A 24219-nucleotide genomic window follows, 5' to 3' on the forward strand; every position below is an offset into this window, starting at 1 on the left:
TCTCCTTCCTCTGTGCCTCTGCGGGGGTGCGGGGAGGGGGGAGGGGGGAGGGTGGTGGGCACCCCGGTCCCCGAAGAAGGTGCAGGTCGAGGCGTAGGTCTCTGGCTTCATCTCCTGGGCTGTCGGTGACGGATGGTCAGGGGTCGGTGGTCAGCGGAGCCAGCTGGCTCTCGTGCTCCAGCACGGGGAGCGCCCGGCCTCCGGTCCGGCCCCCGCCCTGCTCTGGCCGAGATAGTCGCTGTGCCACCTGGGAGGGAGCGGGGTACACAGCTGCAGGGGGAGCTGCACCCGGCTCCTGAGCAAAGCTTCCGGCGATCACCACGTCGGGTTTTCACTGTGCAGATGGCAGAGGCCCAAACCCTCTGCCACCACGGCTGGGGCCCTGGGACTACCACGCTGGCAGCCGCCAGAGGTGCAGGGGAGCGAGGGGCCTGGAGGGGCGTCTCCTCGTGTGATTTCCGGGGGAGGGGCGCGGGAGGCAGGGGTCTTCTCACTTCCTGCCCCCGCCCCTGCGTGGGTCCACCTGTGTACGCCCAGACCAGCGGAGCGTCTCCTCGGGGTGAAGGAAAAGGTGGGGGGACTTGGCATCCTAGTCAGGCTAACGAAGGTGGGGGTCGTCTCCGGCACCCGTGAGCCGCCCCCACCCCAGGATTTACCGCCATGTCTGCTGAGGCCTCACGGGCGGGCGGTGCCCGTGTGGCAGAGGGCGGAGCCCCCGGCAGGCGGCAGCCAAGCGGCTCTCAACCTCTGCCCAGCTGCGGGACTGAGGTTCGTTCCCCAAGCACGCGCCTCCGCCCTGCGGGGAATCTGGGGTCACGTAAACTAAGCCTGTGTGTCATTTTGTGGAAACAGAAAAGAAGAAGCTGACCGCTTTAGAAGCCCGCGGGGGGCACAGCCAGCCTCGTTCGTCCTTCTGGGCTCGAGGTCAGGTCCGGGCTGCTTGGCGGCCCAGAGAGGAGGCAGCAGCAGCTCCCAGGCGTGGTCTGGTGCTGCCTGCCCACCCGAGGCCAGGCCGGTGGGTCCCGGGGGCCTGGCTCCTCGGTGGTGTCCTCTGCTGCCCTGTGTGCCTGTGTCATAGGCAGGTCCTCTTAGGTCGGGGTCTTCTGAAGTCTCTTTTGTGAAGGGTTTATTTGTCCTAAACTTGGTCTTACTGAGCCTCCTGGGCGCCCGCATGCTGGTGGCAAGTCGGTCACAGGGCATGAGCGTCCTCCTGGTAGGGTGGCTCTGTGGACCGCCAGGCTTCCTAGCTGTGGGGCCGGCGGTTCCGCCTCCTCTTGGGACGTTTGGCCCTTTACATCAACAGTGGGGGCACCAAGAGGAGAACTAGCGGCCACTTGTAACCCAGCGGAGCTGCCAGAAGCCTGCAGCCTTCTCTGTTAGTGGGGTCCTGGGGAGGTGACCCAGCGGCCTGCCTCTGTGAGCTCCCGAGGGTCCTGCCGGGTGGGGACACTTACCGCTTTGCCGGTAAGAGTCAGCCGACTGTGGGGCGGGAGCTAAGCGAAGCTTCGCTCTCTGCTGGCGGGGGTGGGGGTGGGGGTTGGAGTTTTATAGAGCACGTGCCACGTGTTAGGTTCTGCATTCGGCCTTGCGTTCCTAGGTGACTCTGTGACGTAGGTGCCAGTGTCCTGAGAAGCAGTGGCAGACAGGTTAACTGGTCTCAGACATCAGTGAGTGAGGAGCCAGAATCCCTGCCCAGGAAAGCCTTTCGAGCTGTCTCTTCCCGTCGTTACCGTGGCCACCTGGGCGCTGAGCCGCGGCCATTGTCCTCCCTCCTGCAGCCGGTGGTGACTTCCGTGTTCTGGGTCTTGGCACAAATCGTTCCCGAAGCAGGTGGACAGATTAAAGATGGAACCAGGGCGGTGGCTCAGCACCTGGGGCAGCTGGTTGGTCGCCCGTAGCTGAAGGTCACACGGCCACGCCAGAGTCTGCAGGTTCGGAGCTCGGCGGACACTCCACACACTGACCGTGTCCCCCGAGCCTTCAGGCGAAGTCTTGAGAACAGAACCATAAAACGGCAGAAAGCAAACACTGTTTCCTTGAGCACCGTGTGGATTTAGATTCCGGGTCTGCTCGATTGCGTTTTGCAGAGTTCTGTTACGGTGGTTTTCTTCGCAAAAATCCTGCAGGGCTGAAGCAGACTAGCTGGGCTTCCGGGGCGCCGGAAAAGCGTTTTGACTGAAACATGTTTTCTAACAAAGCGATATTTCTCTCCTGTCTCTTTGGTTTGACTTTTCATGCAGGCCATTGGATCGCTGCCCTCGACACCATGGACCTGCATCTCTTCGACTACTCGGAACCGGGGAACTTCTCCGACATCAGCTGGCCATGCAACAGCAGCGACTGCATCGTGGTGGACACGGTGACGTGCCCCAGCCTGGCCAACAAGAGCGTTGTGCTGTACGTGCTGTCCTTGGTGTACATTTTCATCTTCGTCATCGGCATGATCGCCAACTTCGTGGTGGTCTGGGTGAACATCCAGGCCAAGACCACCGGCTACGACACGCACTGCTACATCTTAAACCTGGCCATCGCCGACCTGTGGGTGGTTGTCACCATCCCGGTCTGGGTGGTCAGCCTCGTGCAGCATAACCAGTGGCCCATGGGCGAGCTCACGTGCAAGGTCACTCACCTCATCTTCTCCATCAACCTCTTCGGGAGCATCTTCTTCCTCACGTGCATGAGCGTGGACCGCTACCTGTCCGTCACCTACTTCACCAACACCTCGAGCCACAGGAAGAAGACGACGCGCCGTGTGGTCTGCGTCCTGGTGTGGCTGCTGGCCTTCTGCGTGTCCCTGCCCGACACCTACTACCTGAAGACCGTCACGTCCGCGTCCAACAACGAGACCTACTGCCGGTCCTTCTACCCCGAGCACAGCGTCAGGGAGTGGCTGATCAGCATGGAGCTGGTGTCTGTCATCTTGGGCTTCGTCATTCCGTTCTGTGTCATTGCCGTCTCCTACTTCCTGCTGGCCCGAGCCATCTCGGCGTCCAGCGACCAGGAGAAGCACAGCGGCCGGAAGGTCATCTTCGCCTACGTGGTGGTCTTCCTGGTGTGCTGGCTGCCCTACCACCTGGTGGTGCTCCTGGACGTCTGCTCCATCCTGCACTACATCCCCTTCACCTGCCAGCTGGAGAACTTCCTGTTCACGGCGCTGCACGTCACGCAGTGCCTGTCCCTGGTGCACTGCTGCGTCAACCCCGTGCTCTACAGCTTCATCAACCGCAACTACCGCTACGAGCTGATGAAGGCCTTCATCTTCAAGTACTCGGCCAAAACCGGCCTCACCAAGCTCATCGACGCCTCCAGGGTGTCCGAGACGGAGTACTCGGCCTTGGAGCAGAGCCCCAAATGACAGCTCACCGGGTCTCCGGACACGCAAGCTTGCTGTCAGCCGGCCGCCGGGTAGCGTCGTTTCTAAGATAAAGCCGAGGGGCCTCGGGGCTCGACGGGCAGCCTGAAGGGGGGCACGCCTGTCACCGTGCATCCTCTCTCTCTCTCTCTCTCCTGCCAGCGTGGCTGTCACGGGCTGTGCATTCTGAGTTACGTCACGTGGGGTTTGTCAGAGCCAGCGATGGGACGGCTTTGCCTGCACTTCTGTAAAATAGGACTTTCTGTGTTTCCCGAAGGTTTTATACGGTGTTTTGTATTTAAACGTTAAGACTTTATTTTCTCACTATTTGCTGTACCTTATTGGAAAGTTTATCTTTTAAATGTTGTCTGGGCGGTATAATGCTGACATGTATTCAGAGTGCTGTAGCGTTAAGATTAGCTTGACTTTGGTTTTGACTAAGGATAACATTCACTGTTAGCTGTTGTGGAATTTTATATACATAAATGTATAAATATCTAAATATGTGCCAGTCTTGGCAGAAATGTTTTATTTACGACAGTCTTACATCTGTGTGGTGCTTCGTGCCAGCATGGGATATGGAGCGAGAACTGCTCTGTAATGCAGTTTCTGACATGAATAGTATTTGTAAACATTAAGAAAAAAAAAAAAGCCGTACCCGTTCCGGGCTGCAGCCCTGTGCAAGCGATGCTCATTCAAGCGTTCTTCAATGTAAGGTGTTTTTAAATAAAGGTGTTTTTTTCCTAAGGGCTTTCGCGTCTCCGTTTTAAAAGCACGCTTGGCATTTAGGTGGCGTGTGTGACAATACTGTATAAACACATACGGCACATACGAGTGAACACGTAATAAATATGTTTTAAAAAAAGAGAGAGTGTTTTACCAAAGGCAAAACCCAGGGGTTAACTTGGAAGAAATGATATAAAAGGAAAAACATTGTCTGCGTTGAGCGTTTTGGTGTGTTTTTGTTTTTTTTAATTCGCACGATGTGCTTGAGGGAGGGGCGGAGGTTTGGGGGTGCAGGCGGCTGTCGGGACGAAGCTAGCGCAGAAAAGCCCCCGCCTGCCCTGCGTGCAGGAGTCGCAGCCCAAGACCCTGTCTCATGGGTGCCCCTCACATCACGGAGCCCCGGACCGTCTCTGCGAAGGTTCCATGGTTCAAATCCCCATTTCCCATTTCTCGGTCCAGGACAAACGCTTCGTTTAAAAATCACCCGTCAATGCCCCTCTACTGGAGGCCACGCAGTGAGTGAGTCACCAACTAAACCTGTTCGCTAGTTTGAAAGCACGCTCCACGCTCAGAACGGCCGAGTGAGCTGTGCCCGCACCCGCTGGACGTGGGGCCACAAAAGGCAGGGACGTGAGCAGGCGGGCTCGCCTGGGCAGGAGCTCGGAGACGGGCCTGGCTGCCCGGCTCTGTTCTAACCACCTCTACCTCCAACAAGGCCGATTTGCAGAGAGCTATTTGCCAACGCAAAGGTGGGCCGGGGCCAGGGGCTCGGGCCTCCTCACCTGTGATGTGGGAGCTGAGACAGGGAAGCAGCCCGTGCATGTGGCTCGCCTGTGGACTCAGCGGCCAGCCCCGAGCAGGGCCCAGAGGCCGAGCCCGCGGTGGGAGGGCGCCTGCTTCCTGCGAAGGGCTTTATGGCCGAGAGTTGGAACCCAGTATGATACATCACTCTGGCTACCTGCCTGAGACGCATCCGTGTCCTCAGGTGCACGTGTGCCTTGCTTTGTTCCAAACGGTTCAGGCTGGGTGACGATGCAGATGGTGGGTTAACAGGATGGCCACAGACCAGGGTCCGAGACCGAGGGCGAAGCTCGGTGGAATGGCAGGGCGAGGTCGGAGGAAACTGTGGCCCGAACATGTGCTCCTGACAACAGAAGGTCGTGAGTTCGTTCTGAGCTTTCTAGGGGTCTAAGTTCCGACAGAAAGATCCCCGTCAGCGGTGGGGACGAGACTCGCATCCACGAGCTCGGCTGTGCAGTGCGTGTAACAGCGAGTAATTCTGTCGAGGACCCGTCTCGGTCAGTTCGGAGATGCTCCCCGCCGCCCCAGCTCCCCGTCCCTCTGCCCCATTACTCTGGAATTCTGGGGCAAGCTGGGGGGTTACGTCATGTGGGGGGGGTGCTTCTTGGTCACTGTTCCCACCTGCCTCTGCTGAGATGTCCCCTGCCTGCCCACCTGGACCTCATGTAGGTGTCTTTCTGCCACCCCCGTTCAAGGGTGTCTTCCTGCCGTTCCACACCGCGCTGACCGTGGGGCGCTCGGGGACTTGGTGGGCTCCCCAGCCCCTTTTCTGCTTTTCCCAGCTGCTGCTTCCAGAGCTGAGGTACAGAGAGAGGGAGGAGGGAGGAGAGCAGGTGCTGAACCGCATCCACATGGCCTGGGGCACCGGCTTGGTGGGCACGTCCCATCTCCCAGGGGGGCCCGGGGCGCGGCACCCTCAGACCTCCGTGGGGCCTCTGGGGTGCGGGCTCGTCTCATGGGTTTGCCGGGGACTAAGCGCGCTGCCCCTTCCAGAAGTCCCCTCCTTGGCCAGGCCTTGAGGACTTGCTCTGACTCATCCCCTCTTCCAGACTCCGGTCCTCTCCCTTGGTCTCGGCTGTAGCGTCCTTGCTGGGGGCGCTGTCCTTGTCGAGGGCGCCTGCCGGGGGCGCTGTCCTTGTCGAGGGCGCCTGGCCGTGGAGCTGCAGGGCATGACGGAGGCACAGGTCAAGGGCTACGGAACGGCACCTGGGGGAGCATCATCCGTCCCTGTCTTTAAAACATGTCCCACTCCTGCGGGTGGGGGTGAGGGGTGGGCAGGAGTGGGGTGCCCGGGTTTGTGACCCGAGGCGGGCGTTGGGGAAAGAAGCTCTATCCTGAACCCAGAGGCCAGAGAGCCTGAAGTTCTGCCATGTGGAGCTCGCCGTTTTGCATTCTTTTCGATGGATGACCTTTGAAGACAGAAGCCTTGTGAGATGGGAAAAAGGAAGCTGTTAGTGGTTTAGCACACAGTCGGGGACAGCCAGAGCGAGCCGCAGCCCAGGATGGGGCCTGGGACGGGGGGAAGAGCAGCCACCCTTCCTTGTCACGCCGCCTGCAGCCCCCTCCCCACTAGAGACGGGAGAGCAGTTGCACGTCACGCCCTCCTCTGACGCTGCTCCGAAGGCTGTGTGGCTTCCTGGGCCACCGGGGGCCCAGTAGTCCGTTGTCTCCGAGCCGGTGTTGAACGCTTTCCATTCGGTTCGGTGTGTAAACAACTTCCTGGGTTCCCGACAAGCGACAAAGAAAAGCAGGGCGTGAAAATGCCAGACGTAAAACCCTTCGGGCGTAAAGAGATCGTCCGTCTGCCGGGTAGTGGACTCTGGTCCCCCGCGTAGACGGAGGCCACCGGATGAGGCCTGCGGGCGCGTGTGCTCAGGCCTCTGACGCTCAGGGAGAAGGCTGAACTCGCCCGCAGCCCGCGGCTTCTGGCCGCGCCTACGAATCCGGGATGTGGACATTGCGTCCCCAGGCTTCTCCTCCATGGGTCCCGGGGACACACCCTCTAAGGTGAACCCAGAACGGCAGAATGTGGGGGCACACGGGAGCCGGGGATGTGCCCGGCGGGGCGGAGCGAGATGGCCAGTGAGTGTAGGAAGGTCCCCCAGAGCGCCAGACCGCAGGTGTGGGGCTCTGCTCCTCGGCCACAGGAGTGTCCCCAGGTGGACAAAGTACTGAGATTTCAGTCCTCCCAGCACGCTGGTTTCGGGGGCTACATGCTGGAAAAGCTCTCCCTGTATCTTGAAGCACTTCGCATGGCTCCCCCCCCCATCCTGGACCTCCCAAGGAAAGGTCCTTCACACCCTCGCGGGGCACGTACCCACAGTGCCTCTGGGATCCCGAATCCTGATGCCAACGTCCTTTGATACAGAGCGACCGGTTTGTACGAGGCACGGCAGGGGATTACGCACCGTAGGCCGTTTGCCTCTGTGGGGTTTGTTTCCGCTTCTGGTGGCTGACGATGGCCTGACGTCCAGAAGATGCCAGCACAGTGGCCTCACCTCATGCCGGCTCTTTGCTCTGGCACGCGGGCACATCGCGGACTCGTCACTGCCCGCGGTAACGAACACGTGTTTTGGGACACGGTTTCGTGGTCGCGTCTGGGACGGTCCTCGCCAGTGCTTGGGGGGCATGTCTAGGTCGTCTTCTGGAATCGGGGCATCTGTCAGCGTGGGGCGGCTCAGCATGCGCCCGAGAGCCATCGCTGTGACAGTCCTGAGAAAACGCAGCGAACTCGCTTCCCTGTTTACTGCGACTGATGATAATAGGACCTGCTCGTCAATGCCCTGCGGACTGCCTTCCCATGCCTAGGGGACACTTAGCTGTCCCACCGCAGTCTCTGGGCACAGTCTGCATTTTCCTTTGCAAGAAACCGCATTCCAGAGAAATATCGCTGAGAGATTATCTACCTGTGGGCAGTAGCTAAGTGGGGTGATTATGTCCCCCAGGGGACGCCTGGCAATGCCTGGAGATGTTTGTGGCTGTCTCCACTCAGGGCGGGGGTGCTGCTGGCATCTACAGTGCACTTGGCCCCAAATGACAACAGAGTTGAGGTTGGAAAGACCCTGGTCTAGGCTAAAACCAGCCGTTTAGATGCAAGAATTCTGAATGTCATTCATTTTCTTCCTATGCTCTGCCCCGAGCGGGGGACTTTTGATAATCCCAGGGCTGCGGGCGCATCCTCGGGGGTCCCTAGAACGCTCGGCTTCCCATGTTTGCCCCTACACTCTGCAGAAAATCTGGAGCTGACAGACGAGGGCAGGACGTGCCATCGGCGTGCAGGTGGGACCACACCGACCTTCTCGTCAGGCCCGAACACTCCGGTCAGGAGAATCTGGTTCACGAACAGTTCACGTGAAAGACACGCACATGCGGACTAAATGTCAGTCCTGGTTTAAAACCTCGGGAGGCTTTAACTTGCAATTTCATATTTATGATTTTTAGTTTAAAAGGCCCCAGGAAGGGCTCTGTTCCTGGCAGGACCCTGTCCAAAGATGGGGGTGACAGACTGAGTCCCGCTTCTCAGCAGCTCGATGACGCTGGTGGGATTCTGGGAACCTCGTTTCACTCACCGTGACAAGGACCTCCCACCTCCGTTAAGGGTGGACGCAGAGGCCGGGGCGAGGAGCGGGGAGCTTATGCCACTACACGCTGCTGAAGGGACGGATGAAGGGGTGGGTGAGAGCTTAGTGAGCCGAGGGCCACACGCACGTCCCTCAAAGTTTCCCGAGGTTTTGCGTGACTCATCCTGCCCCAGGTGTCGAGCACGCCCTGCCCCCAGCGCCCCAGGCTCTGCAGGCAGATCCGAGGTCCACGAATGGGTGTGTGTCACCTGTGTGTTGCTGTGCGGTGTCTCGACCTCTGTCCCCGTTCTCCAGAGTCGTGCTTCCCCGAACGGGGTGGGGGAGGGGACTCGTGATGGAGGAGGCGTGGCTCTCTGTATGGTTTGTGGAGTGTGATGGGTAATTTGGGTGGTTTTCTTATTTTCCAAAGCTTCTCTTTTGTTGGCCTTTCATATGCTTATGCCCTCGGGCCTTCCCGTGTGGGGCTCAGAAACGGCTGCCAGTCATGTCTTGTCCTCCCACAGGGTTGGAGGGGACAGGGGGAGGGGGGAGGGGGAAAGCAGTGGCTTCGTCAGCCATTTGTCACCATATAATGCCCAGAAGCAGCAGAATGGAAAAATCTGAATTTCCATAGTCATTTCCGGAACTAAACTGATTCAAATCATTTTTCCTAGGTAGGTCGGAATCTCCCCTTTTAGCTCTTTTTAGAAGAAAAGGCGGAGTCGCTGCGGCGATGGCATTAAGTCTGCTTGGGTGACTCAGAATGTATGTTGGCACGGCAACATGTCATGGGGCGAGCCGGGAACGTGGTGGCGGTGGCCGCCTCGCCTCCTCCTAGGCTTTCCCCGGGCGCGCTGGGAGCCGGTCTTTTCTCTGCTTGTCGAGAGCTGGAATCCGCAGGAGTGAGGGGCTGCAGGCCGCCGCCCCCCGCCCCGCAGCCCTCAGGCCGTTGTTCCCGCAGAGTGTGCCCTGTGCAGCCCTGTAACGTGAACTTGGACTTCGTGCGGAGCCTGAGTGCAAACGCAAAGCCCCCGGTCGCCCGGCTGTGCCCCCGGCCAACACCCTCCTCTGCGGCGTGTTCTCTCCGCCGTCCGTCTGTGCATCCGTCCGCTCCACCACGATCGCTCACGCGATATCGCGCGCCCACCGTGTGCCGGGCACCGTGCTTGTCTCCGAGATGTCAGAGAGGGCCGGGCCTTCGTTCCTCTCTTTGGATATGTCCCCTGTCTGGACCGGGAGATGGACAATGAGACTTAAAGAAAGCGTCATGGGCAGGTTGGTGACGAGCACCCAGGTGGCGTTTTCTGGAGCTGCTCGGAGGCAGAGTGGTGGGAGTGACCCCTCAGAGGAGGAGTCGGGGCTCCAGGGACAGGCCCCGGGGACGCCGTGTGGGATGGGGGCCTCGGGACCACTCTGGGGTGCTGTCGCTCTCATTAGGAAAGGCTTTAAGGAAAAATAAGGCGTCCGAGAGGCGCCCCAAAGCTGGTGACTGCCGAAGCCATTGATCACCGTACGATGGGAAGCACAACTCCAGGTCTGAGTCCAATGCCGTAAGGGGTCATGTGACCACCCCCAACCCGAGGACAGAAAATGAGGCTTGAGGACAAGGCATTCCGGGTGGACGAGGGGTCAGCGGGGCATCACGCTCGGCTCTCGCCCGCTGCAGAATGTACAGCTGGGCGGTTCTCGGCGGCCTGACCTCTCCTTGTATGTCTCGGTGGCACCTGCTGCAGGTGGATGGTGTCCTGGCGGGTCTCTGCGGTTCGCAGAGCGGGCAGAGGAGACACATTGGCAAAGCTGGGCAGTCCGGGCCTCACCAGCCAAGTCCGTGTTTGACGCGGTCTCTCGGCCCACTGCATCTGCGGTGTCCATCGTCCGCAGCATGCAAAACGCAACAGCACCCTGCCCGGTGGCCCTACGATTCGGTTTCCCCACGGGTGACCGTCTGAGAGGGAAGGGCGGGGCACAAGACCTAAGATCAGAGCGTGTCCAGTTTCATCCAGTGGTGTCTCAGTAAATGTGTGATGACTGGCTTTTCGGATGAAAACACAAAACAAAACGCTGACTTCTAGTGTCTGTTGATATATGTCCACGATGGCCGATTTCCAGCTAGCCACACAACGTCACTGCACGCAGAGGGGACGCCACGGCGGCACACGGTCATGTAGCATTTCCTCCCGGGAGCTACTGGAGGCAGAAACCACACGAGCACAGAGCACAGCGGGATGCAGTGGAAGATGAGGGCACGGTGCATCCTGAGAATTTGTCACCTTTGTTTTTGAGAGAATGTATCCTATTCCAACTTTATGCAACTTAAGTTTGATAATGGCTGTATCCAATAACTGACTCACAAAAATCCTGAGAATGTAACAATTGGCTCTTGGGAACTGACGTGGACTAGATCTGTCACATGTCACCACCGGGCCACGTCCCACCGTCTCAGTGGTACCTGGTGGCTCAAACGTTTAAGGCTTTCTGGGGTGCATGGCATACATGGGTTTGTTTCTTATTGGTTTCCCCCTCTGCAAACCTCTCGATTCATTACAATTTTGGAAGCTGGAAAGCAAAAGATGAGTAATGGAGGCGAAAAAAATATATATATGCACGTACACATATGTATTTATATTTATCTCTATTTTCTCTAGTGCCATCATAGTCAGCTTTTTGGGACGGAGTGCCAGTTACTCCTTGTTAGATTATAATTTTTTATATTTATAATTTCAAATATAATTTTATATTTATATGTAAATCATATATTTCTTTATAAATTTTATGTGTAATGTAAATTTATGTAGTTATAAAATATAAAATCATTCCTGTAATAGCGTTTTAGACTGTATCGCATGGAATTCTCCTGGAGGCCCCGACTGACGCGGTCGTGGCTGTCAGTGTGGTGGACCCGCTTCGCCGCTGAAGGTCAAGGCAGCCGTCTGGCGCTTCACCCCTGCCTTGTCTCCGTCCACCCAGCTCATCCTTCACCCAAGTGTTGGTGGCGTTGTCCCCAGTAGCCTGCCCTAAAAGGTGACCACTGCAAACTGCACTTCCCGACCTGTGGTCTCTGGCTTCTGGGCCAGCGGGTGGCCAGCGGGAGACTGGGCAGCAAGGGGAAGCCAGGCTGGTCTTTCCTGCCTCTCTGCTTTGGTCCGTGTCCCCAGCAGTGGCTGCGTCCTCTCTGTGACCCGCCTTCCCACCTGCTGGCCATGGAGCCTCTCCTGCCAGGTGGTTGTGGCCTCTGGGCTCAGGGACCCACCTCCTCCCGAGTCTCACAGGCTGCAGAGGTGGCTGCACCCTGGTGCTGACCCTTGGGCAACCTCAGCGTCCTGGGTGGCCTTCCATCGCCACCAGCCCTTTACCCAGCCCCCCAAACTACTTTCTCTCTCCTTAACGACTGGTTCGGGCTCCTCGTTCCTGGCTGGACTCTGAGTCGGTGAGCCCCCTCCTTGAACTTGACAAAGTCCCCTGCTCTTGGAGGGACGTGCTCGGTTCCCATCCATCACTCCCACTACTTTGCACTCGAAATATGTATTTTTTTCTTTTTAGTAAATTCTAATACTTGTCACCGGCATGGGTAAAAGTCCACATTGGTTCAAAAGCTGCCCGCATAGAATCCTGGGAGCCCGACTCTCTTTTCTTCAGCTTCCGGGGGTTAATGTCCTGCTGGATGGCGCCCACAGGCAGTGGCGCTAGGGCAAGGCACCCAGCTCTTCAGAGAGCCACGCACGCAGGGGAGAAAACACACACCCGGCAGTCTAAGCAGGGTGAGTGACTCAGGGACAAGGAATTCACAGGGTCGGGCTGCGAGTGGCCAGTAAATAATTAGGTGTGGTCACTGGTCTCCTGCCTGGAAAATGACTTCAGCAGCCTGTCGTTTTGGAGTCTCTGCTCAGCTGACTGTGGACACTGCACATTTGCCGCCCTGGTTCGAGTCCCTGATGCCCACCCGCCTCGTCATCGCCCTCCTTTGTGACCCAAGCTGAAAGGCCGGGGCGGCAGCTCACGGGTTGCAGTTAGTGCTCCTGCGGGGTTGTGAGCTGCTGGATTCTGGGGTCCTGGCCGGCACTCGCCCTGTGGGGAAGGGAAGGGATGCCCGCCCCCCTGCACCCCAACAGCCTTCCTCTGGGGGTCCCGCCGTCGTCCCAGCCGTGCTCCTTGAGAGAGGTGCCCAGGGGCCGCAGGTTTGAGACGGCCGCTTCGCGTCGTGGGAGCTTCGCATGCGCCTGGGCGTGGCCGAGGCTGGGGAGGTCCCGGAGCAGAGAAACCCTCGGGCTTGTCGCCCGTGCGGCCGCGGAGCCCTTTCTTCCGGCGCATGCGCTCCTGGCCCGCGGAGCCGGTTCGGCCTGCAGGGCTCATGTCGGGCTCGGCGGGGTTGCCAGGCCCGGCAACCAGGGGACGCCACACGGGGTCCGGCGCGCGTGGCTCGGTGTCGGCGCTGCAGGGGGGTGGGGTGGCCCCGCCTCCTCGCCCTGTAAACCTCGCCAGGTGAGGCCATCACCTGTCCGGGTCAAACGTGGCCTGACGCGCCCACGGGTGCCCAAGAGCCCAGTAGTTGAGCTTCGATGTTTTGTCTCCTTCTACGTCTGAGCATCCCCGAGGCAAACAGACGAGCGAGGTCGGGGGCGGCGCAGGCCCGTCGTGGCGGTCCGCGTGGTGGACCCGCTGGATGACCCCCGGGGCCAGCATCTCGGGAGCACCGTCCGAGCAGAGACCCTGAGCGGGTGATCGCGCCTTGCACGGGCTGGCGGGAGGGCGGAGGGGACACGACTCTGCCGCGCGTGGCGAGTGGCAGGGAGACCGCCCCAGAGGCGCTCACCTGCGCGCCAGGCCTCCCGCCCGCTGGGAAGCGGGGGAGGCAGCGGTTTATCCGCCCCTGGCCGGCGGGATACGCAGGCATTCCCGGCCATCCCCACACATGTCCAACCGGACACGGAAAAACCCACCAGCCACAGGAGACTGCTGAGAAGTGCGGGGACCCCTTTGAAACCACTGTGGCCAGAGCCCGAGGTCATGGGCCGGAACCGAGCCACAGAGGGCCTCTCAGCGAGCGGGAGGCACGCTGGGCTGCGGGGAGGGGGCCTCGCAGTAGTGAGAGCTGGGCTGGATGGGCCGCCTTGCAACTCCCACGAAGCTCATGTGGCTAAGCTTGGCTGCACGAAAGAATCTGAAAATCAGTTGAATAAGTTATGTTTAATATGTAACCATATCTCATCTTGAAATTAAGTTTCAGGGTTGTTAAAATGCATCAAAATCTTGCCTAGCTGCCCGCTTCCTTGTGTAGAAAGCTGAGGGTTTACTAATAATGCTTTGCACATGTAGGTTGTTTTTACCGCCCGGTCTCACTATCGGGGTGCCTTGGGGATTTTAAGTAGCAGACAGTCGAGCAAGGGGTGTGGGCTCGTGAGCGAGACAAACGAGGTGCGAACGAATTGTCAAGACCTTGCGCTCTGGGTGCCGGGAGAGCTTGGTTTTACTCTCCATTTATTTCTTTGTGACTTTGGGAAAATTGTGTACTATCTCAGAGCTTCGGTTCCCACAACTATGATATAAGGGTATGGCGGTGTCTTCGTCATGGGCTCGTTCTGAGGGGTAAACCAGAGAAGGTTTATAAACTCTACAGCGTGGTGTCTGGCAAACGGATGCACTGGGGACAGGACGGGCCTCGTCGGTGAGAGTGACTGGTCCCTTGTCACTTCCCCAGCGCTCTGCCCCAGCGGCCTCCCGTCCCCCCATCTAGACGTGGGCGCCCCGAACCAGGAACCTCACCGTCTGCACACCCAGCGCCCAGCGCCGCGCCCGGCTCTGTGCTTGGCTGTGGAATACGTGAGTGAGGGACGCGATGGAGGGTCGGCGCCTTTAACCCTGAGCCCCAGGCTCTTCGCGCTCCGTCATGTTGGGTTCAGAGGGATTGTAGTGATGACAAACAGCAGGAGCCGGGGGACATCGACTTAGACTGATTAAACGCCCGTCTCCCCGGGATGCGGCAGATACACTCAAACGGAAACAGACCCGGCACCGGAGCCGACAGACGCTCATCCAGCAGGCGAGGCGCCCTTGGACTTGGCCTTCCCGCTGTGTCAAATGGTTTCCTGCTCAGAGACCTGAAAGCTAAGTTACTAAATAGTATATGAATTTTCTTTTCTCCGTGTGAAAGAGAAAGAAATATCTCCATGTGCTTGGACTTATAAAGTTGTAGCAAGCCCACGCTATTTAAAGAAAAACACAGAAAAAGGCCCTTTGTCCTTAGTGTACAGAAGTGGACAGACGCTCCTGGCAGTTTTGCTCAAGCTCTGGGGGTTCCGGCAGCTCCAGCAGTGACCAGGTCCCCAGCAGAGCCCCACTGTGGTCTGCGGTCTGAGCCCCTGGCGGTGAGTGCGAGGGAGAAACAGGTGCCCAGTGCTGGGCTGAGCCCGGCACGGACGCCGTCTCATTTAATCCCGCCCTGGGCTTGGAGGGAGGTGTTTTTGTCACTCCTGTTTCGTGCATAAAGGGAATGGAACGGAGTGGAAGGGGGCGAGGCCTGAATTTGAACCTAAGATTCCCTGGTTCTGGGGCCACTGACCTGGACTGTCCCAGAAAAAGGAATCGCTCTGGGCAGACTGCATGAGGGACCCAGAGGGCACCGTGACAGTCAGCCCAGCTGCCCAGAGCCCTGCCGGAAACCCACGCCCCACTCACAAGAGAATTTGACCTTTTTTCCTCCCTTTTCAGAGTTGTGGATTTGAGCGTAAGTCTTTGTGTCCTTGGTGCAGAGCAGATACGCCCAATGAAACGTAGGTTTATTTTACAGAATTTGCCGAAGTCGGCAGTCATCCAAGCACGATTGTAGGCCAGGAGTGTTATCGGAAAACAGAAAATCGGGCCTTTGGGGTTCCGTTCAAAAGGAAGGACAGATGAAGAGGCGGGCTTAAAATTGACCAAGGCACCCCAGTTTTTATGTCGAGGTGCGTTTTCCCCTTCCTTTCTTTCTGATGGCTGAATGTGGTCTTTCGCGATTACCTTCAGCCCGAGGTGTCTGAAACTGGGTGCTGTCTTCAGGGAGGCCGATCAGAGGCCACACCGCACTGCGGAGGCCGTGTGCTGAGTGGGAGGCCGGGTGGCCTGCCGCGTTTCCGATCGCGAAGCCCCGTCTTGCTCTAACGAACGGTCATTTCCATAGAGCCGGTCAGTCGCTCACGTGCCGTGCCTGCTTTTGGTCCGCTGATCTAGAAAACGCCCACGGGTTCAAATGCTCCCCAGAGTGTTTGCTTCTCTGCGTTTCTCTGTGGAAGCATCTTATTCGATCAGACTGGCCGAGGCGGAGGAGACGGTGGACAGAGTGGGGTCCGGCTGGGGCCTGAGCCTGACGACGTGCGTGTCACTGTTCCTTGGGTTGTTGTGTTCCTCAAAACGCAGCCGACGGGCCCGTCCGCACTGGGTCCTGCCAACTCAGATCCGTGGGGCCGGGAGCCACCGAGTCAGGTTTCCACTCCGGATTTCTCTGGGAAGTGTCACCAAGCTCACAGTCTGGCTCCGGGAGCAAGTACTGCCCGTCTCCTCAAGATGGCTTCGGCCATTTGCTACTTTCTCTCTGGCACATTCTGGCTCTGAGATGGTAACAAGGCTTACGAATCAGACATACCTAGATCCGGTTCTCGCTCTGGCCAGGCGGCTCGGACTCCCCGAGCCTGATTCTGTCCTCCAGAACAGGGGCTGCGCACTGCTGTCCATCTCAGCGTGTGCAGAGACAGTAAACCAAGCCAGTCCTATGTCGGCCCCGACTATGCAGCCGGAGGTGGAGCACCTGACCGTCCACGCTGGCTCCCCTCCCCACCGCCTGTCGGCCTTCTTTTCCAATCTTGCCTGCCTGTGTGACAGCGCCGAGGACCCCACCCCACTGCAGGACGCTGCCCACAGGAGGGGCTCGGGGGAGGGCTGGCAAACAAATCGGCGGATGAACTCAGCTCCGCCATCGGCAGGCCTGGCAGATTTAACCTGATTTGGACGTGGGCAGCTGCACTGCAGTCTTCTTGGTCCTCCTAAAAAAGAATTCTTTCCGTGTTTACTAGGTACAGAATTTACTAGAGATGGTCGGTTCTTGTTTTTCAAAAGCGAAGTGCCTTTCTGTTTTGACAGCCCTCTGAGAGTGCTAAGTCCCCACCCTGCGGTTGTGTGCATAACATTTGAGGAATTCACATATTTCCAAATCTTGGTAACAGTGGGTAAGATAAAAAAACACGAAATTTTTCGGCCCCACCTATGATGACTCATTTCACGTAAGCCTCTGTCTTAGCCAGGGTGTGAATAAACAGTACCCGGATGGCACTCCCGAAAGTCCATGAACTCAGTCTGGAGAGCGACCCCAAGGCAAAGGGAGGGGGTTCCAACTTGCTTTACCTCCCCGTGCGCTTCCTGGAGGAGGGGGACCCCTGGAGGGACTGTCATCGAAGTGCGCATCCCATGCTCATGGGGGCAGCCGTCCACACTGCCCGTCCCCGGGCGCCCAGCCCCGCCGCGCTCTGTCACTCCTTCTGTGTCTCAGGTGTGGCGGAAGTTAGGAGCCGTGCCGCCCTGCGAGCACCCTGGCGTTTAGGACGATGGGTGTGGGCTTGTCCCCCTGGTGTATTCTCCAGCTTCCGCTCTTTGTCACCTAGAAGGAGTGGGGAGGAAGCAGCGGAGTCACTGAACGGGAGACGGTCCTGCTTACCTTGGTGCCGCCTGGAACACCGCAGGAGCCGCAGACCCCGCTCAGTTAAGGAATGAATGAATGAATGAATGAATGAATGAGACCGGCATCCCTGGAGGAAACAAAGAGACTTCACTCATTCGGACCCAGCCGACGGACGTACGCACTGTCAGACACGCTCACGAGCTCGGCCGACGCGCCACCTCTGGCCTCGGGGCGGCCTGGGCTTTGGAAAGTCAGTATCCGCGGTTCCTTGATGAAAACCTCACGACACGAGCCATGCCAGGACTCACCAGCCAGAGCCTGGGGATCAGTGACAGCCCGGGGACCAGCCACGGCCTGGGACCAGGCTCCCCTCTAGCCACCTGCGGCGTGTCTGTGGGGCGCAGCGGCTCTGGGGGGCGCCGGGCACGGCAGAGATCTATAAATGTCGGTCGTCACAACAGACCCGGTCGCCAGGCTGTGTCTTCCCGCGTCCTGGGAGCCTCATGTGACGGACGTGGCTCCAGATGGACGATGGGGACGATTTAAACCCATCTCGGCCGGTCTCCCGGCTACCACCTCCACCCTCAGCACCTGGCGTGGAGCTTTCAGGAGCTGTCAACGTGAAATGTTACTCTGAACAGTTTCTTTGTCCTACGGAGAACAAAACTCACAACCCAGAGTTATTTACTTTTGTCTAGCTCTGCAGCTCGTGAAAGGCGTTAGCTGTGCCACCAAATACTCTGTCTACAGTGACGCCGTGAATCACTAGACCCGCTCTGCACGCCGGCGCTGGAACTGATTTTTACCAGCAGGAGCCAGAGTGGGTGTTGGATGTTGCTTTAGTAAGAGAAACCGCACTGGCTGTTTGGCTAGAGAGAAATATTGCTGTTTCGGTCGCCTACATACGGTGACCAGCCCATTCCCCTCCGAAAACATTGCCTGGGGACGCTCATTTTACTAACATAACACTCAACTTCAAGAGTCCACATCATGTATTTTGGGGGAAAAAAAAGTTGTTTTTCGAAATCTCTAAATGACCTCATAGCTATTCCCTTAACATAAACACTCACTTCTGAAAGGACCGTCTTTATGAGGGTTCGCTGAGTGATTTTCTTATTAGTTTTGAGTAAATGAAAAAAACAAGAGCCCTAAGGGATGACGTGTGCAGAATTCACAGACCACAAAGAGACCGCTTTCTCCCGTGCCACCTGCCCGGGTCGGGACGCAGATGGCATGGAACCGCGTGGCTCACGAGGCTGGCCTCAGAGAGACCGTGGCCGGCCTAAATGAAGGGGATCGTAAATTTTTATCAGTCTAGGAAAAATATTGTGTAAGGTAAGTTTTCATAAATCCTCAGAATTTTATCATTCGGAAACCCGTGGCCGGCCCCCGGCCTCCTTATCATTGGAGGTTCGAGGTGACCAGCCGTCGACGCGTGGGAAGCAGACCCTGCAGGCCGAGCTCCTGCTCCCTCACAGACACTGTTTATCAGCGTCGAACGCGTGCATCTTTCCCCGGCTGGCACGAGGACCGATTTCCCAGCACCTGTCTTCCTTCTAAGAATCCTTCGAGTGGCTGTTTACAAGATAATTTTTTTTTCCTTCTCCTTGTATCTAATGCCATGGAGGACGTTTCACAGTACTTTGCGAAGTGGGGCGAATGTGGGTGCCTTTGCTTTGCTCCGGGGTGGCGTTCTTGAGAGGTGACATTCCCCGGGGGAGGTGACATTGCTCGGAGGTCTGGCCTGGGTCCCTCTCTGCCCGGAGGCCACGTCCCGGCTTGCTTTTCTGCAATACGCGTGGGGATCTCAAGAATTTATTGGGATGGGGAGTGGTGAGCACAGAATTGCCAGGTTTCCAAAGATGCATTTTGTCATCAAGAAGACCAGCAGGACGTTTAGCAGATGCAGCAAAGTTGGTTAAATATTTTTCTCCAGACACTGTGATTCCTTTAGGAAATATCTGTGGCTTAACAAGACCCAGGGGAGGGCCAGTTACAGAGTTAAATGAATCAACAGGCATCTTATCTCCCCGCCCCGAGGGATTTCTTTAAAACAAACAGTTGGATGAGGGACCCAACGAAACGATAAAGCACCATGAAAACACCACGCCTGCAACTTCTCTAGGATCCGTCTCTTCAGCACATCGGGGCAGCTTTTAAAAATTTCTGCAAGCGGCTGGCACGAGATACTTGGAGGGCACGGTGACCTTTGTCACCTGAGAATGTGTTGGAGAACAGCCATATACTTTCCAGGGGTCACACACCTCGACACAACTTTCACCCCTAAAAATGCCCAAGGCGTTACTCACCAACTTCTAAAGAGAGAATCTGCTGCTTCCCGACCGTGCCTTTGCCCCGCGTGTCTGCAGCTTGGCGCCGACCGTGTGGCCCCAGCTGCGTGAGTGCCCTCTGCTCCGGCTGGCCTTGGCTCCCTTCAACCCCTGTGCCGCACGCCGGATCCGATATGGTGGCCAAGAGCCATCTGTGGTGAGTTAAACTTAATTAATGAGAATAAAACCAATTCAATTTGTCAGTCATACCAGGCTCATTCGAAGTGTTCGGCAGCCACGTGTGGCTGGTGGCTGTCCCACGTAACAGATTCAGAGAATATTTTCTTCACTGCAGAAAGCCCTGTTGGGCAGTGCTGCTCCCGAGTGTCCACACTGCAAGTCCCCAGGCCAGGACCGATACACACGGCCCGCGTCCCGTCCCTTACCAGGCTGGCTGCTGCTGAGAAACGTCACGGGACCGTGTGCGCTGGTGCCAATCACGTGCACGGCTCCTAAGCTGGGTGGGTCTCCCAGGCACTTGGCGACCACGTCCTTCTTCAGACACGTCCCGCCCCTCTCCCTTCCCTGCCAACGTCCCCGGCTCACCTCCGGCTCCTCACACTGCCCCTTCAGACTTGCCACTACCTCCGGGCGTGGGGCTTGCCCGTCTCTCCCCAGAGAAGGCTGGGGGCAGAAGGAAGGGCGCAGCACGATTTCCTGACCGGTATCCACGCCACACGCACTGCCCGCCTCCCACGTCTGTCCCCGGCAGGCCTGCTTCTCCTCCGGCGCCTGCCTGTCCAGTCCCATCGGGGACCCTGCCCACTGCTGTCCTCGCTAAAGCGCCATCAGCCCGTTTACCGCACGGTGGTTCCCTGGGGCCGCCGTATCGCAGCCTAACTCACCGGTGCTTTAGCGCGACAGATGCTCACTGTCGCAGAGTTCCGGAGGCTGACCGTCTGAGTTCCGGAGGAGGCTGACCGTCTGAGTTCCGGAGGCTGACCGCCCGAGTTCTGGAGGAGGCTGACCGGGCTCTGAGTTCTGGAGGAGGCTGACCTGAGTTCTTGGGTGGCTGACCGCCTGAGTTCCGTGTGGCTGACCGCCTGAGTTCCGTGGCTGACCGCCTGAGTTCTGGAGGAGGCTGACTGCCTGGAGTTCTGGTGGCTGAATCAGCCTGAGTTCCGGGAGGAGGCTGACCATCTGAGTTCTGGGAGGCTGGACTGCCTGAGGCTCTGGAGGAGGCTGACCCTGCCTGAGTTCTTGGAGGAGGGGCTGACCTGCCTGAGTTCTGGTGGCTGACCGCCTGAGTTCCGGAGGCGAGGCTGGACCGCTCTGAGTTCCGGAGGAGGCTGACCGTCTGAGTTCTGGTGGCTGACCGTCTGAGTTCCGGAGGAGGCTGACCGTCTGAGTTCCGGAGGCTGACCGTCTGAGCCCAGGGCACCACAGGGCCACGCTCCAGGGGAGGACCGGCCCCGTCCTTCCCTCAGGGACAGCCCTCATGTCCCAGCTTGTAGCCGCCTCCCTCCGATCCTGCCTTGCAAGGCGTTCTCCTCGCCTGCGGGCTTCACACAGCTATCATTTTATGACATGAAGACGCCTGTCGTCCTGGAGCCCCCTCCTCCAGTGTGACCTCCTCTTAACGAGTTACCTCTGCAGCGATGCTATTTATAATCAAGGTCGCATCCTGAGGGGTTGGGGCTAATGCTTTCATCTTTTGGGGGAAGATGCAACTTACTGGTAACACCCCTGAATCCACGATGCCCTCTGCCTGGGCCCAAGGCACGACCTCGGCCGGGCCCCTCGCTATGCTTTGTGGGTCCTGGGTTGGGTGTGTCTCGAGAACCCTCCAGGAGGCGACCGGCCAGAAGCGGGAGGGGAGAGGTGCCAGGCCCTGCTCCCCGTCCGGCCCGTGAGGACCCATTTCCGGCAGTGCCACGGCTGTTCCTGTCTGGATATTTAATGCCCTGGGGGTCTCCTTCGTGGCACCCACAGTTCTCCCCTAATTTCTTGGAGTCGCTCCGTGACCCCCGCTGACCGTCACATCCTACAGGATGCGCCAGGCTCCGGCCACACGCTACGTCCCCTTCCCCACGAAAGCAGTCTGGAGCTCCTCGCGTAATACACGTGCTCACGACACGAAACTGAAGCGTCTCCCCCGGAGCCCCGGCCCCCTTCGCCCCGCCGCTCCGTCCTGCCCGACCTCCGCCCCCCGCCCCGTGCCCGCGGTCTGCCTGCCCCGGGCTCCGTCCAGCAGCGCGGCCTGGCTCCGGCCTGGCTTTGTCACCCGTGAACGGCCACAGCAAACGCCGCCTTCCCTGGGAGAGTCTTCCCGGCGCGGCGCTCCCCGGGGTGCCGTCTGCTCCCGCGGCCCCCCCCGGCTCTGTCCCCCTCTGTCGCCTTGGTTCGTCCTTCTCGTCCTCTCCAGCTGACTTGCGCCCCATTTTTCTGCAGAATTTTTTGTCGTCCCTGGGTGACACCCCGCCCTGCCGGGGTGGCCGTAACGAAGTGCCCCAGACTGGGCCGCTGCAGCTGCAACTTGTCTCCCTTGTCTCCTCACAGGCCCGGAAGCCGGAAGTCCAAGATCGAGGTGCCGGCAGGGCCGGCCCCTGCTGCCCCCCCACCCCCCCGAGTGTCCACATTGCTCTTCTGATAGGTCAGGCTGCATTCCATTCAAATGGCCTTATTTTAATGTAACCTGCCTCCGGGGAGTCCAGACGCTCCTGCCGGGGAGCGTCTCGGGGGCCAGCCAGAAGAGGAGGGACGTAGCTCCGACACTGAGGCACCTTATCTGGACCCAGCCGTCCAGGGGAAGCCTCAGGCCCCCGGCTCGGCCCTCGACCCTGTCCCTTCTGAGATCACCGGTGGTGTCCCACGGGACCCCTGGACCTCCGGCTCCCTTCTCCGTGGCAGGAGTGGGGCCCGCTGCCTGCCACCCGGGGGGCCCCCCTCCTTCCATGGACTCTGCCCAGATCGGGAGCCGGGCTCAGGCTCCACTTACTCGCCTGCGTAAGGGCCCCGCCGCGTTCACAGCCTGCACCCCTCGCTCATGCTCTCTCAGAACGGGTGCCCCCACACTCCTCGGGCCTCTGAGATCTCTGCCCCACGCTCCACAGCTCGAGGCTGGGGTGGCCGTCCCCGTCAGCTGGCACTGCGCAGCGAGGCCACAGACCAGGGGGCTCAAACACAGTTCTGGAGGCCGGGAGTCCAAGATCAAGGTCCTGGCCAGCTCGGTTTCTGGTGAGACCCTGCGTCCTGGCTCGAACACGGCCGCCTTCCTTCTGTGTCCTCACGTGGCCTTTCTTCTGTGCACCGGGGAGACGGGGAGAGAGATGGCTGATGACTCTTCTTCTGACAAGGCCACAGTCCCTTCTGACCAGACCCACTGTTACGGCCTCATTCGACCCCGGTCACCTCCTGAAGACCCTGTCTGTAATATGGTCACATGGGGTTAGGGCTTCGACATGTGCATTTGGGGGACCATGATTCAGTCCATGCAGAGGCGTCGGGGGGCTCAGGTGCCGGAGGAATTACCTCAGATGGTGCATTGGGCCTGGAGCCCAAGGGACAGCTTTCTAGAACTACCTCTGTCACTTCTCGGCCGCCAGCCCGTCTGACCTGCCCGGTTCGCCCCGTGGGAGGCAGGGCTGACAGCGAGCGGTGAGGTGCCCACGTCATTTTTGAAAGTGAAGTTTGGTGACAACAATGTGGAACAGGGTGAAACCACCAGGAAAGCAGACTTGTGGCGATACCATTTCTTTCCGGAGAAAATCTTGTCCCTCGAGACAGGGCCTGGCTGCCACTTTCCATTCCCACTGAACGTGGCTCTTTTTTCCGCTTGACTAGAAGCGTCGTAACTTCTAGACGAGGCGGGGCTGCCGGGCCCCGCCCCCGACGCTCCTCAGGCTTGCCCGTCTCACATTTCGGCAAGCTAGACGGAATTAAAAACCCAGATTTTAACGCTTTTGTAAAAAAAAAAACCATGGGCTCCCGTCATAGATGTCACCGACACGTTCAGTTCTCGTCATTATTCGGGGTGTCCTCTCGAAGGGGTGGACGGCCGCTGAGAATCCGAGGTACCCCGGAGACGGCGCTCCCTCCTCGGGCTTGTCTGCTTGGCATTTCGCTTTCTGGAATAATCTTAAACGATGTCATATCTCCATCTCTCATCAAGTCTGCCCGCATTGCGTGATTCTGCCACGTTATGACACAATTTTACGTTTTGTTATCATGAAGCATCCAGAGGCATGAGGAAGGCGGGGCCTAGGGGGAGCTGACGGGTACCGAGACGGGTTCGGACTCGGGGAGGCTGCCGGACGTCCGAGCAAGGACCGCAGGCCGGGACGTGCGTCTGGGTGTCGGGCTGGGCTCGGTGCTCAGGAAGCCTCGGTCGCCTCATCTGTAAATGAAGCAGATGGTACCAGCTCAGTGCCGTTACGACAGGTTTTAGATGCACCACCTCTTGTTCAGCTGAAATGAGGCACAGAGAAATAGAGAGAGGTCTGAGCTGCTCTGGCCAGGGTCGAAGTTGGGGATACAAAGCTTCCCTCCCCCTTGCCCACCTTCGCCAGGAAACTCGGCCACTGCCGTGGGGCACGGGGCGCGGCTCGTCCAAGGCCCAGCCAAGCTGTCGGCTCCTACGCTTGGGCTCTGACGCTCCATGGCCAAGAGGACGGCCCTCTGCCCACATTTCATTGTGAAAAGTCGCTCGGTGGGTCCCCATGAATCCCATTTTGTGAACGATAAATGACTACATCTCCGGGTCACTTATATGAACTAGGTCACTAATTGAAATAATAATGCAGGTGACGGCAAAATGACCGTCCACAGGACCCTGGCAGATTGCATTTCCAAAGACACGTGCAGTCA

At 58.5% G+C, this 24219-nt stretch overlaps 1 protein-coding gene and 1 long non-coding RNA gene across 3 annotated transcripts in view; both read left to right on the top strand.

The window, feature by feature from the left end:
- ACKR3 (atypical chemokine receptor 3) overlaps positions 1-4003 on the top strand; it is a 12951-nt gene extending 8948 nt beyond the window's left edge. For both annotated transcript variants that reach the window (XM_039860285.1, XM_039860274.1), the window contains one exon: positions 2241-4003. In XM_039860285.1, the coding sequence (XP_039716219.1) occupies positions 2267-3355 (1089 nt within the window). In that variant the 5' untranslated portion in view covers positions 2241-2266 and the 3' untranslated portion in view covers positions 3356-4003. The remainder of the gene's footprint in view (positions 1-2240) is intronic.
- A 9488-nt stretch (positions 4004-13491) lies between these two features.
- On the top strand, positions 13492-19878 carry LOC120600776 (uncharacterized). Its single transcript, XR_005652283.1, has 2 exons — positions 13492-14801; positions 15224-19878. It is a non-coding gene; the product is annotated as an uncharacterized LOC120600776 (long non-coding RNA).
- The last annotated feature ends 4341 nt before the right edge of the window (positions 19879-24219 follow it).

This window comes from Pteropus medius, unplaced genomic scaffold (assembly GCF_902729225.1).
Source record: "Pteropus medius unplaced genomic scaffold, Ma_sr-lr_union100, whole genome shotgun sequence".
Lineage (NCBI taxonomy): Eukaryota > Metazoa > Chordata > Mammalia > Chiroptera > Pteropodidae > Pteropus > Pteropus medius.